Source organism: Mobula hypostoma, chromosome 14 (genome assembly GCF_963921235.1).
Source record: "Mobula hypostoma chromosome 14, sMobHyp1.1, whole genome shotgun sequence".
NCBI classification, from domain to species: domain Eukaryota; kingdom Metazoa; phylum Chordata; class Chondrichthyes; order Myliobatiformes; family Myliobatidae; genus Mobula; species Mobula hypostoma.
In genome coordinates, this window is record NC_086110.1 from 15,330,971 (window position 1) to 15,345,632 (window position 14,662).

The 14,662-nt window shown below is 46.4% G+C and overlaps 1 protein-coding gene across 2 annotated transcripts in view; it reads right to left on the reverse strand.

Annotated features, from left to right (window-relative positions):
• Nucleotides 1-14,662, reverse strand: part of gnao1a (guanine nucleotide binding protein (G protein), alpha activating activity polypeptide O, a) — a 302,643-nt gene that overhangs the window by 33,994 nt on the left and 253,987 nt on the right. For both annotated transcript variants that reach the window (XM_063066714.1, XM_063066715.1), the window contains exon 5: nt 9,707-9,835. In XM_063066714.1, coding sequence (XP_062922784.1) covers nt 9,707-9,835 — 129 coding nt within the window. The remainder of the gene's footprint in view (nt 1-9,706; nt 9,836-14,662) is intronic.

Below are 14,662 nucleotides of genomic sequence, written 5' to 3' on the forward strand. Positions count from 1 at the left end.
TGGAGATTTTAGGAGACTTTTGTTGAGGTCACCACAGAAAACAGTGGATACAGCCCCGTCCCATCGCAGGAAAATCCCTCCTCACCACTGAGCACATTTACAAGGAGCACTGCCACTAGAAAGTAGCATTCATCATCCAGGACGCCACCATCCAGGCCAAGCTCTCTTCTCGATGTTGCCACTGGGAAGGAGGTACAGGAACCTTCGTTCCCACCCCTCCAGGTTCGGGAACAGTTATCATCCTCTAACCACCAGGCTCCTACTCACCTGAACTCTGAACTGATTTCACAACCCATGGACTCACTAATCTGTGTCCTCAGTATTATTTATTTACCAGGATTATTATTAGTCTTTTTTCTATTTGCACAGGTTGTCTTCTTTTGTACGTTGGTTGTTTGTCAGCCTTTGCGTGTGGTTTTCAATTGAGTCTTGGTTCTATTGTGAATGCCTGCAAGAAAATGAATCTCAGAGCAGTATGTACTTTGAACTCTGAGTTCTTACTGAGTAGAAGGCCGAGGTGGAGGCTGGTGCTCTCACTGCGTGAGGAGCACGTACAGCACAAGGAGAGGTGGCGGAATAGTTTCTTCGGAATATTTTGCTCCAGTGGGGAAATACAAGGGAGAAAATTAGTATCCTGGAAGCTAGTGGAATATTTACCAGAAGGATGAGGCAGATAGAGCAGCTATGAACTGTATATTCGGAGTGGTAAAGTGTCACAATGGAAGTTAACACAAGCCAGAACATGACTGGCGAGACCTCTGGGCAACCGGATCGTCACAATGCACCCGCACTCCAACCCGGATACTGAGAAAACAATTCACAAGCTACTGTACATCGGGTTTTCTCTTCCTTCCTACATGTAATCCACAAAGGCGGAAATCCTTTCCACACTTGAATAATGCAAGAAAATAACCCTGAGGTAAACCGAAGGATGCACCGCACAGCCATTCATCAGAATCTATCCTGAAATAACAGTACACAGGAGTAAATATCACCATCCCAGTTCAATAGCACTGTGCAATGTGGGCCAGCTACAATGCCAAAGACAGTGTTATCCAGTTACAAGCTTGTGAGTATTAATCAGAAGATCACAATGGGTTTTGCATGTGCTTCAGGAACTGTGCACTAACTACAAGTTGATGAGCAGGTGACAGCCACAAGTTTAGGCTGCTTAAAAAAGGTGTTGAGTATTAGTTCTGAGGGACATTGCTTGTACTGGCTGGTTACTTGATTTTATTTATTGTTTATTTATTTTATTTGTTGTTTTATAGCATTGAGTATGAGAGTTGCAAATTGAAAGATATTTCAATTTTTCAATTTTCAATTTTAGAAGAGGGTAGGTTCAGATTTGAGGGAACTAGAAGAAGCGGAGAAAACTACATTCTGTATCTGGGCACATAATGTCTAGTTTTTAATAATCTATTAGAGCCGTGTTACAAACTGAGTTGGTAAATATGCTGAACTGGTTTGTGCAAATTAAATTTACTTTTTATATCGGAAAAAATGTAGTTTTGTTTTAAAATGTAAATATTGATATTTTATATTAAATCATGGGCAATGCTTTAAAAGGTTAACCAAAATTCTGCAGTCTGACTGTGCCTGCAGAGGCTAATTAACAAAAATCTCTCTCCCATGAGTGGTATCATCTGCAACGTGCAGGTACCCAAACCGTCACTCAGAAAATGACGCAATCATTTCTTAAAATAAATCACTTAATGAAATGGAAAGTCTTCTGAGCTGCAAAGATAACCCTGGGGAATGAAAAACAGCCTGAAACACCAGGCCTTGTGTGAGGCCTTCCACCTCCAGAGAACAGTTGACTGGTCCGACACCTCCACTGTCCTGGGTATACACCTGTTCAGTCTCTGAGTGAACTGGTTCTGTACAGAGCACTGTGAGATGCAATAAGGTACTGGTTTGAGGTCAAATCCCTCCATTATAAACAATAATCCAGTTTAAAACATGAAGCAGAGGCAGATATTTAAGGAACTATAGCAGACATACCACCCTGCAAAAACTCATTTCAGGGAGGAAGCACCATCAATTTGCGGGAGACTCCCGGAACTTCCGGGAGAGGTGGGATGTCTGCAATAGAGTAGCTCCTTAGCAGCTAGCCAGCTAGTTTAAATAACGTTAGCTATGCTAATGAATGAATGACACCTATTAAACTCACCTCAACATGTCTTTTACAGTCTTAACCCACCATGAGAAATAGAAAAGTCATTGTTGCAAACAGTGCAGCGAGCAACACTGTCATTATTTTGACCCCTATTAGGCAGGGGTACACTTTAGTGTAGTCTGGGGTGACGTACGTTTCATATTTTCTTTTTTTGGAATGCTCTTGCTCTTGCTCTCTCTCTCTCTCTCTCTCTCGCGTGCGTGCTCTCTCACTCGTGGTTGCTCTCACTCGTGTTTGCTTTCTTGCTCTTGCTCTCGCTCTCTCACTCTCTCTCGCTCTCTCGCGCTTGCTTTCTAGCTCTTGCTCTCGCTCTCTCTCTCACTTGCTCTCTCGCTCTCTCACGCTTGCTTTCTTGCTCTCGCTCTCGTGCGCTCTCTCTCTCTCTCGCGCTCTCTCTCTCGCGCTCTCTCACTCGCGCTCGCTGTCTCGCGCTTGCTTTCTTGCTCTTGCGCTCGCTCTCTTGCTCTTTCTCGCGCTCGCTCTCAAGAAAATCAATTTCCGGGACATTGTATATAATTTGTGGACATCAGGGAGCCACAATTAATATGTGGGAGACTCCTGGAACTTCCGGGAGAGGTGGGATGTCTGCTACAGTATTCCATACTTGTCAGTGAAGCAAATAAAGACTTTTGGAGAAGGGTAATTCAAGCCAAGAGAGTTGTGGTTGATAAAAAATTAAAAGAAAAGGCATACAATGTTTCAGACATTAGTGCAAAACAGAGATTTGGAAAAATTAGAAACTGGCCACAAAAACTACAGATGCTGAGAATAGGAGGATAAACACAGGCTAATGAGATCCAGTGGGAAAAATGAGAAAAGTAATAATTTCCATAAGTATGGAAAAAGGGAGAGAATTGTTAAGACAACCACTGGCCTCAGTGATGGAGACTTGTGAATTAATAACGTGAAGAAAATGGCAGAGACTTTGAACAAACGGTTTCCTGGTAAAAGACAATATTAGCACCCAGTAAGAGTGGCTGATGTTGAGACATAAGAGGAGGGTTCAGTTTGAACCAATGCCACTTATGGGAGAAACAATTATTTGTGGAGTGAAGGCTGACAAATCTGTTGGGCCCGATGATTTGCATCTTGGGCTGACAAAAGGAAGGTGCTGTGGGTAAAGGGGCTACATCGTGTGCGAGCTTCCAACATTCTCCAGATCCAGGAAAGGTCTCAGACGATTTAAAATAAAAACACAAATGTAATCTCCTCATTCAAGGAATGACAGAGTCAGAAAGCTGCATATTATAGGACAGTCTGTCTAACGTCTGTCATTGGGAAATCTATTATGTTGAAAGGTACTTAGAAAATCTTAGCATGAACAAGCAAAGTCAAATTGGTTTTAAGAAAGGAAAATACTGCGAAATGTCTGTGTGAGGAGTGGCGAGTCACACAGTCTCTCTGTCTCGCTCCGCGCCTTGTAAAGCCATGAAAAAGACATCATCACGGATGCACACACGCACATGCACAGACGTACACGCACGCACAGACTCGCACACCTCGCACGCACACGCACAGACTCGCACGCACACGCACAGACTCGCACACCTCGCACGCACACGCACAGACTCGCACACCTCGCACGCACACGCACAGACTTGCACACACGCACAGACTCGCACGCACGCACATGCACAGACTCGCACACACGAACACACACAGACTCGCACACCTCGCACGCACGCACAGACTCGCACACACGCACACGCACAGACTCGCACACACGCACATGCATAGACTCGCACGCACAGACCTCGCACACCTCGCACGCACACGCACAGACTCGCACACACGCACAGACTCGCACGCACGCACATGCACAGACTCGCACACACGAACACACACAGACTCGCACACCTCGCACGCACGCACAGACTCGCACACACGCACACGCACAGACTCGCACAGACTCGCACACACGCACATGCACAGACTCGCACACACGAACACACACAGACTCGCACACCTCGCACGCACGCACACGCACAGACTCGCACACCTCGCTCGCACGCACGCACACACACAGACTCGCACGCACGCACATGCACAGACTCGCACACCACAGACTCGCACACACGCACACGCACAGACTCGCACACACGCCTCGCACACACGCACAGACTCGCACACATGCACACGCACAGACTCGCACACACGCACAGACTCGCACACATGCACACGCACAGACTCGCACACACGCAGCCACACGCAAAATAAAAGTCATGGAAGTAAACCTCTTAAAAATGAAGTTGAGAGGAGGATTGAAGTGGTTTGCTATGGGAATATAGATAGGTTAACTGAGGCCTGCAGATGGAGGATAATGTGGGGAAATGTGAAATTGCTCACTTTGACGGGAAGAAAGGAATGTTGCTTATACGGAGAGGGACTGCACAATTTTGCCATACAGAAGGATCCTTGTGCCTTCACAGAAAACTAACGTGTAGGTACAGTAAGTAATTAGATTGCTCAGTATTACAAGGGAGATGGATTGTAATTATAGGAAAGTCTCTCAGTTATTGTATATATTTGCATACATAGATGAATTATATTTCATAAGGAGTTTGAGGAGATTTTGTATGTCTCCAAAGACTCTAGCAATTTCTTCAGATGTAATGTGAAAAGCATTCTAACTGGCTGTATCACTGTCTGGTGTGGAGGGGCCACAGCACAGGATAGAAAAAGCTGCAGAGGGCTGCAAACTCAGCAAACCCCGTCATGGGCACTAGCATTTAGCGCATCTTCAAAAGGTGATGCTTCAGAAAGGCAGCATCCATCATTCAGGACCAGGACACGCCCTCTTCTTATTACTACCATCAGTGAGGAGGTACGGGAACCTGAAGACACATGCTCAATGTTTTAGGAACAGATTCTTCCACTCTGCGATCAGATTTCTGAATAGACAATGGACCAACTCATGAATACTACCTCACTAATTTTGCTTTCTTTTTGCACTACTTGTAATTTATAGTAATTTATGTCTTGCACTGTGCCACTGCCATATAACAACAACTTTCACAACCTATGCGAGTGAAAGTAGAATTGATTCTGATTTGGATATCTGGAGTACTGTGCAAAATTTGGACTACTTACTCAAGCAGAAATGTCCACACACAGGGGGCAATTCAAGGGGGATTCAGTTGGCTGATTCCTGGGAGAAATTGATGGCTTATGAGGGAGGTTCATTGGGTGGGCCTATGTTCATTTCAGTTCAGAAGGAAGGGGTCTAATTGAGACATACAAGATTGATATGGTCCGCACAGAGAGGTTGCTTCCACTTCTAAAGGAATCGAGAACAAGGGGCCCTTCTTGCAGAATATGGACCAGCTGTTAAAGGTGGATATTGCGAGGAATTTCTTCTCTCAGAATCCTTGATAGAGCTCATACAGGCATATGGTTGATATACAGGCGCATCTAGGATTATGGGGAGCAGACAGGAGAGCGGTCAGATGGGGGAGCAGTGGTCAGTGGTCAGATGGGGGAGCAGGCTTGAGAAACTTTTGTTTTGTTTTTAAATATAAGGGCAGCTGAAAAAATGGGCTGAATTGTTACAAAATCATCTCAAATCCATGCCTATATCTCCCTGGTCAGATCAGTGTACAGCAGTGAAACTGCACCAACATAAGTCTAAATGCTATTAGTTCAGGCATGTGAGCTCTCCTTAACCCTTACCCAGCCTTGAACTGTCCATCTCCGCAGACTCTCCTTAACCCTTACCCAGCCTTGAACTGTCCATCTCCGCAGACTCTCCTTAACCCTTACCCAGCCTTGAACTGTCCATCTCCGCAGACTCTCCTTAACCCTTACCCAGCCTTGAACTGCCCTTCCCCACTGACTCTCCTTAACCCTTACCCAGCCTTGAACTGCCCTTCCCCGCTGACTCTCCTTAACCCTTACCCAGCCTTGAACTGTCCATCTCCGCAGACTCTCCTTAACCCTTACCCAGCCTTGAACTGCCCTTCCCCGCTGACTCTCCTTAACCCTTACCCAGCCTTGAACTGTCCATCTCCGCAGACTCTCCTTAACCCATACCCAGCCTTGAACTGTCCTTCTCCGCTGACTCTCCTTAACCCTTACCCAGCCTTGAACTGTCCATCTCCGCTGACTCTCCTTAACCCTTACCCAGCCTTGAACTGTCCTTCTCCGCTGACTCTCCTTAACCCTTACCCAGCCTTGAACTGCCCTTCTCCGCTGACTCTCCATAACCCTTACCCAGCCTTGAACTGTCCTTCTCCGCTGACTCTCCTTAACCCTTACCCAGCCTTGAACTATCCTTCTCTGCTGACTCTCCTTAACCCTTACCCAGCCTTGAACTGCCCTTCCCCGCTGACTCTCCTTAACCCTTACCCAGCCTTGAACTGTCCATCTCCGCTGACTCTCCTTAACCCTTACCCAGCCTTGAACTGTCCATCTCCGCAGACTCTCCATAACCCTTACCCAGCCTTGAACTGCCCTTCTCCGCTGACTCTCCTTAACCCTTACCCAGCCTTGAACTGCCCTTCCCCGCTGACTCTCCTTAACCCTTACCCAGCCTTGAACTGTCCATCTCCGCAGACTCTCCTTAACCCATACCCAGCCTTGAACTGTCCTTCTCCGCTGACTCTCCTTAACCCTTACCCAGCCTTGAACTGTCCATCTCCGCTGACTCTCCTTAACCCTTACCCAGCCTTGAACTGTCCTTCTCCGCTGACTCTCCATAACCCTTACCCAGCCTTGAACTGCCCTTCCCCACTGACTCTCCTTAACCTTTACCCAGCCTTGAACTGCCCTTCTCCGCCGACTCTCCTTAACCCTTACCCAGCCGTGAACTGTCCTTCTCTGCTGACTCTCCTTAACCCTTACCCAGCCTTGAACTGTCCATCTCCGCTGACTCTCCTTCACCCTTACCCAGCCTTGAACTGCCCTTCTCCGCTGACTCTCCTTAACCCTTACCCAGCCTTGAACTGTCCATCTCCGCAGACTCTCCTTAACCCTTACCCAGCCTTGAACTGTCCATCTCCGCAGACTCTCCTTAACCCTTACCCAGCCTTGAACTGTCCATCTCCGCTGACTCTCCTTAACCCTTACCCAGCCTTGAACTGTCCATCTCCGCAGACTCTCCTTAACCCTTACCCAGCCTTGAACTGCCCTTCTCCGCTGACTCTCCTTAACCCTTACCCAGCCTTGAACTGTCCTTCTCCGCTGACTCTCCTTAACCCTTACCCAGCCTTGAACTGTCCATCTCCGCAGACTCTCCTTAACCCTTACCCAGCCTTGAACTGCCCTTCTCCGCTGACACTCCTTAACCCTTACCCAGCCTTGAACTGTCCTTCTCCGCTGACTCTCCTTAACCCTTACCCAGCCTTGAACTGTCCTTCTCTGCTGACTCTCCTTAACCCTTACCCAGCCTTGAACTGTCCTTCTCCGCTGACTCTCCTTAACCCTTACCCAGCTTTGAACTTCCCTTCTCTGCTGACTCTCCTTAACCCTTACCCAGCCTTGAACTGTCCTTCTCCGCTGACTCTCCTTAACCCTTACCCAGCCTTGAACTGCCCTTCCCCACTGACTCTCCTTAACCTTTACCCAGCCTTGAACTGCCCTTCTCCGCCGACTCTCCTTAACCCTTACCCAGCCGTGAACTGTCCTTCTCTGCTGACTCTCCTTAACCCTTACCCAGCCTTGAACTCTCCATCTCCGCTGACTCTCCTTAACCCTTACCCAGCCTTGAACTGTCCATCTCCGCTGACTCTCCTTAATCCTTACCCAGCCTTGAACTGTCCATCTCCGCTGACTCTCCTTAACCCTTACCCAGCCTTGAACTGTCCATCTCCGCAGACTCTCCTTAACCCTTACCCAGCCTTGAACTGCCCTTCTCCGCTGACTCTCCTTAACCCTTACCCAGCCTTGAACTGTCCTTCTCCGCTGACTCTCCTTAACCCTTACCCAGCCTTGAACTGTCCATCTCCGCAGACTCTCCTTAACCCTTACCCAGCCTTGAACTGTCCTTCTCCGCTGACTCTCCTTAACCCTTACCCAGCCTTGAACTGTCCTTCTCTGCTGACTCTCCTTAACCCTTACCCAGCCTTGAACTGCCCTTCTCCGCTGACTCTCCTTAACCCTTACCCAGCCTTGAACTGTCCTTCTCCGCTGACTCTCCTTAACCCTTACCCAGCTTTGAACTTCCCTTCTCTGCTGACTCTCCTTAAACCTTACCCAGCCTTGAACTGTCCTTCTCCGCTGACTCTCCTTAACCCTTACCCAGCCTTGAACTGTCCTTCTCCGCTGACTCTCCTTAACCCTTACCCAGCCTTGAACTGTCCTTCTCTGCTGACTCTCCTTAACCCTTACCCAACCTTGAACTGCCCTTCTCCGCTGACTCTCCTTAACCCTTACCCAGCCTTGAACTGCCCTTCTTCGCTCACTCTCCTTAACCCTTACCCAGCCTTGAACTGTCCATCTCCGCTGACCCTCCTCCATCATCTCGCCAGTGACGAGTTACACTGTCCCCTGTAGCCAGCACCTCTCCAGCAGTGCTTTCTTTCCCTTTCCTCTTAGTTGTGAACAATTTCTCCTTTCACGGAGTCATACAGGTCCTTTGGCCTGCAAGACCACTGAGCACCATTTACACAATCCTGCACTAAGCTCATTTGATTCTTGCAACATTCTCATCCTCTCCCCCAGACTCTACCACGACCTACACCGCAGTGGAACCCTAATCAACCCGCATGTCTTTGCGATTTGTGAGGGAAGTAGAGCATCCAGGAGACAACCATTTGGTCACAAACTCCACACAGACGTTAGGCCCAGGTCGCAGAATCCACGAGGCAGCAGTACCACTAGCTTGGCTATAGAGCCACCATTTTGTCCCTTCCTCTTCCTCTCTACAAAACATCCCCAGGATGGTATCATCTGAAGTCAAGGAGTCTACTTTCACAGGTTGGTGCTAACACACAGTGCCCCCCTCCTTCACTCCATATCCTTTCCCCTACTGTCCTTGAATGGCCAGGGGCTTGGATGGTTTTGGATCTTTCCTTTGTTTAGCCCACACATTGGTGCAGGAAAAATGATGTCTGTGCCCATTGGAGTAACATCAACATCTGGATTCCACTGTCTGTTTTCATTGCATTAACTTCAGAATAAAGGAGACCAGTCTTAGTGATTCCCTCTTCTTCAACAAACAATATTTGAACTCCTTGTACCCATAAAATGCAACTGGTATGGTGGGGTACATGTGCATTTGGTGAAGTCTTGACTCCCTCTGATCATGAAGAAAAGTTTCTATCTACAGAAGATGTTAATCTACTAATTATATCTGTACACAATGAGTGGAGAGCCCTGTTGGGTGTCTAGTAAAGACCACAGTACTTTGTCACCATGATGATAGCAAAAGGGACAAAACTCTTTTACTACGGGCACAGTATAATTTTCACATTAAACACGTTCACTCCTTATGACTCCCTCACATCTAACTCATTCCAGTTGCTTAACGCTCCACTGAGATGACAGGAAGAAACTCTTCCGTGTGACTGCATGCCATCTAACTGGACTCACCTGAAGTGGAGATTTTTGAATGTAAAGTGGGTTTCTACGATTCCAGTGGTCTTCACTCTAGTTCGGAGGATGTCCTGCTCTGTTGGTTGGTAATCGCTCCCTCCAATCCGATCTAAGCTGTCTAAGTAACTGTAAGAGAAAGGAGGACGTTACAAGGAAGTCCTTAACTGCACTGGAACATTTCGACAGTTCAAGGATGGGTCCAAAGTTAGGAGTCGTCTCTGTGATTAGAGATCAATTATAAATGTTATTCCTTTATTCAGGAAAGGGAGTAGGGTTAACCCTGGGAATTATAGACCAGTGAGTCAGTGGTGGGCAGATTATCGATGAAGATTCTCAGAGACAGGACCTATGAGGATTTAGGGAGCATTGTCTGATTAGGGATGGTGAGCATGGCTTTGTAAGGAGCAGGTGAGGTTCTGACAGATACATGAGGGACATTTAAGAAGCTCTTAGATAGGCATATGGATGGTAGAAAAATGGAGCATCACTCCATAGCATCTCAAGTGATGCTATGTCTTAGTTTGGAGAAAATTTGAAGTCGAACCTTTGAACCTTTATTTGATTTTGAGAAAAGATGGGGCTCATTTGCTCGTTATTATCATTTGAGCTAATTGATAGATTTTTTTCCCAGGATCTAATTGTAAATTTTTTGGTATATTTTTTTTTCTTGCTGGCGGTTTGATGTTTATTTTTAGAAGCTTTTTGAATGACGCATGACTCCGGGGTTGTACACCTGATGGGTTTTTTCTCACTTTTTCTGCTTAGTAGGTTTTTTCTGTTATCACAAATTTGTTTTCAATCTTTAAGATAATGTATTTTTTGAGACATTGTAAGTGTTGTTACTTCAATGTACTCGTGTTATTTCTTTTGTATAATATAACAATAAAAAGATTTGAAAAGAAAGAAAGATAGAAAAATGGAGGGCTATGTAGGAGGGAAGGGTTAGATTGATCTTAGAGAAGGTTAAAGGGTCAGCACAACATCATGGGCTGAAGGGCCTGTACTGTGCTGTAGTCTTCTTATTTTTATTTATTTAGAGAGATATAACATGGTAACAGGATCTTCTGGCCCAACGAGCCCTCGCTGCCCAGTTACACCCAAGTGGACAACTAACCCACTAACCCATATGTCTTTGGGTTGTGGGAGGAAACCCACGCAGTCACAGGGAGAACGTACAAACTCCTTACAGACAGCAGCACTCTATGTTCCGTGTTCTTAAATAATGGCCATTTCTCAGAGACTTACTCCTAACAATGGAATTAACATAAATATTGATTTAAAACATTCATATAACTAAAAGCAATAGAGTGAAATACACAATATTCTGAATGAGTTCTTTGCAACCACTGCAAGAGTGAGTTACCCACTTCTGCCTGTAAGACCACCCTCACTCTGCAATGATAGGATGGTATTAAAAGAAACAGATACAATCGTGGTGTTTGAGGGGCAACGAGACTGGCAGGGAGTAGAGGGTGTGTGCAGGCATTTGGCCATTTGTGTAGCACACACAAAATGCTGCTGGAGCTCAGCAGATCAGGCAGCATCAATGGAGAAGAATAAAAAGTCAATGTTTCAGGTGGAGACCCTGCATCTGCACAACTGTAATTAGTGAGAAAGACAATTGTCACTGCCTTCAATTAATTTGCTTTGATCCACTACAATATCATGTCTACTGGACCGAGTCCTGGTGAAGGCTCTCGGCCTGAAATGTCAGCTATGTGTTCCTCTCCATTGATGTTACCTGGCCTGCTGAGTTCCTTCAGCATTTTGTGTGTGTTGTTGAAGATTTCCAGCATCTGCAGAATCTCCTGTGTCTGAGATTAGTGCAGGTGGCCTCATCTCTGGAATCAACCTGGTGAACCTCCTCTGCACCACCCCCAAAGCCAGTATCTCCTTCCTCAAGTAAGAAGACCAGAACTGCACACAGTGATCTGGGTGTGGCCCACCCTGCACAGTTGTAGCATACCCTCCCTGCTCTTAAATTCATTCCCTCTGGCAATGAAGGCCAACATTCCATTTGCCTTCTTGATAGCCTGCTGCACCTGCAAACCAACCTTTTCTGATTCATGCACAAGCACTCCCAAGTCCCTCTGCACAGCAGTGTGCTGCAATTTTTTACCATTTAAATAATAATCTGCTTTCATTTTTCCTTCCAAAGTGGATGACCTTGCATTTACCAACATTGTACTCCATCTGCCAGATGCTTGCCCACTCACTTTACCAATCTATATCACTCTGCAGACTGTCTGTATCCTCTGCACAACTTGTTTTTCCACTCAATTTAGTGTCACTAGCAAACTTAGATACACTACGTTTGGTCTCCTCTTCCAGATCGTTAATGCATATCATAAGCAGTTGCGGGCCCAGCACCCACCACTGTGGCACACCGCTCACCGCGGATTGCCGACCAAAGAAGCACACACGTATCCCAACTCTCTGCTTTCTATTGGCTAACCAATTCTCTATCCATGCTAATACATCACCCCTAACTCTATGTATCCTCATCTTATGGATATGTCTTTTATGTGGCACCTTATTGAAAGCTTTCTGGAAATCCAAGTACATCACACCCATCTGTTCCCCTCTATCCACTGCTCACGAGCATTGTTGGAGTGGCCATTGTGTGAGTGGGGCATTGTTACAGTTGTCTGGCTTTGGTTGAACTGGCTCAGGCGAGAACAAGCTCCAGCAAGCACAGATGAAGGTCTCCTAACGAGGTGTCTTGGCTCGAACTGCGACTGTTTACTCTTTTCCCTAGATGCTACCTGACCTACTGAGTTCCTCCAGCATTTTGTGTATGTTGCAAAGTTTCTAGCAATTGTTTTTTTTTACTGTTAGTACATAGCTGGTGCGCTGAGACTGGGCCCAGAGTTAGTGTTATGTTCCTTGCGTGAGATGTGGGAAAATTGGGAGACCCCCAGTCTCCCTGATAACTACACCTGCCTGAAGTGCATCAAATTGCATCTCCTAAGGGACTATGTTAAGGATCTGGAGCTGTGGCTCGATGACCTTTGGTTCAGTTAGGAGAATGAGGAGGTGCTAGATAGGAGCTACAGGGAGGTAGTCAGTTTAACTTGCAGGAGGCAGGTCCCTGGGTAACAGTCTGGAGAGGCAGCCAGTGCAGGGTATCCTGTGGCCATTTCCCACTGCTTTGGATAGTATTGGGGGAGGTGGGGATGATCCACCAGAGGACAGCTGCAGCGACCAGGTCTCTGGCTCTGAATCTGGCGCTGTGGCTCAGAAGGGAAAGGTGGAGAAGAATAATGTTAGGGGATTCCATAATTAAAGAAGCAAAAAGCAGATTCTCAGCATGTGAAAGAGGCACCCAGATGGTATTTGCCCACCAGCTGCCAGGGGCAGGGCTATCTTGGATCGGGTCAAAAACATTGTAAAGGGGGGGGGGCTGAACAGCTGGATGTTGTGGTACGTACTGATACCAACTACACAGGGAGGAAAAGGCAGGAGGTCCTAAAGAGAGAATATAGAAAGTGAGGCAGAATACTGAAAAGCAGGATCTCCAGAGTAGTATCTCTGGATTGCTGCCATGTGTCAGTGCGGGTAAGAGTAGGATGACTGGCAGGTGAATGTGTGGCTGCAGAACTGGTGCAGGGGATAGGGTTTCAGATTTCTGGATCATTGGGACCTCTTCCAGAGAAGGTATGACCTGGACAAAAAAGATAGGTTACACCTGAACCTGAGGGGGACCAATATCTTTGCAGGTAGGTTTGCTAGAGCTGTTGGGGAGGACTTAAACTAACTTGGCAGGAGGATGGGAACTGGAGTGATAGGGCTGAGGATGGGGCAGTTGGTATACAAGTCGATGCAGTGTGATGTAAAGCTGTGAGGAAGGACAGGCATATGATAGGGAAAAACTGTGGTCAATGGGATGAGTTAAAGTATAACGGGGTCAAAATCAAAAATGGTGATGAATACAGGATCAAAGATGTTATATTTGAATGCATGCAGTACATGGAATAAGGTAGATGATCTTATAGTGCAGTTTGAGATCGGCAGGTATGACGTGATCAGCATCTCCAAGTTCTGGTTGAAAGAAGATCATATCTGGGAGCTTAACATCCAGGGACACACATTATACTGAAAGGACAGGCAGGTAGACAAAGGAGGTGGGGTGGCTCTGCTGGTGAAAAATGAAATCAAACATTTTTAAAGAGGTGGCATAGGATTGGACAATGTCGAATCCTTGCGGGTAAAGTTAAGAGACTGCAAGGGTAAAAGATCCTGATGGGATTTACATACAAGCCTCTGAACAGTAGCCAGGATGTCAGCTACAAATTATAATGGGAGATAGAAAATTTCTTGTAAAAAAGGAAATGGTGCAATAAACTTGAGAGATTTCAATCGGCAGGTAGATTGGGAAAATCTGTTTGGTGCAGGACCCCAAGAAGGTGTTTGGGAAACTGAAAGGTCTGATGGTAGATATTTCATGGTAGATAAGTCACCTGGACCAGATGGACTACATTCCAGGGTGGCTGAAGGGATGTGAGGGGCATTAGTAATGATCTTACAAGAATCAGTAGATTCTGAAATGTTTCTGGAGGACTGGAAAATTGCAAATGTCACTCCACTCTTTAAGAAGGGAGGGAGGTAGAAGAAAGGAAATTATAGGCCAGCTAGTCTGACTTCAGCAGTCGGGAAGATGTTGGAATCTATTATTAAGGGGTACTTGGAAGCACATGTTAAAATAGGCCAAAGTCAGCATGGTTTTCTAAAGGGGAAATCTTGCCTGACAAACCTATTGGAATTCTTTGAGGAAATAACAGGCAGGATATACAAAGAAGAGTCAGTAGATGTTGTTTATTTGGATTTTCAGAAGGCCTTCGACCCACTAGATAACTAGCCGTCTAGCTATCTCAAGGTCGCTAGTTCGAGCCTCAGTTGTGGCGGCGTGTTTGTGCCCTTGAGCAAGGCACTTAACCACACATTGCTCTAGTC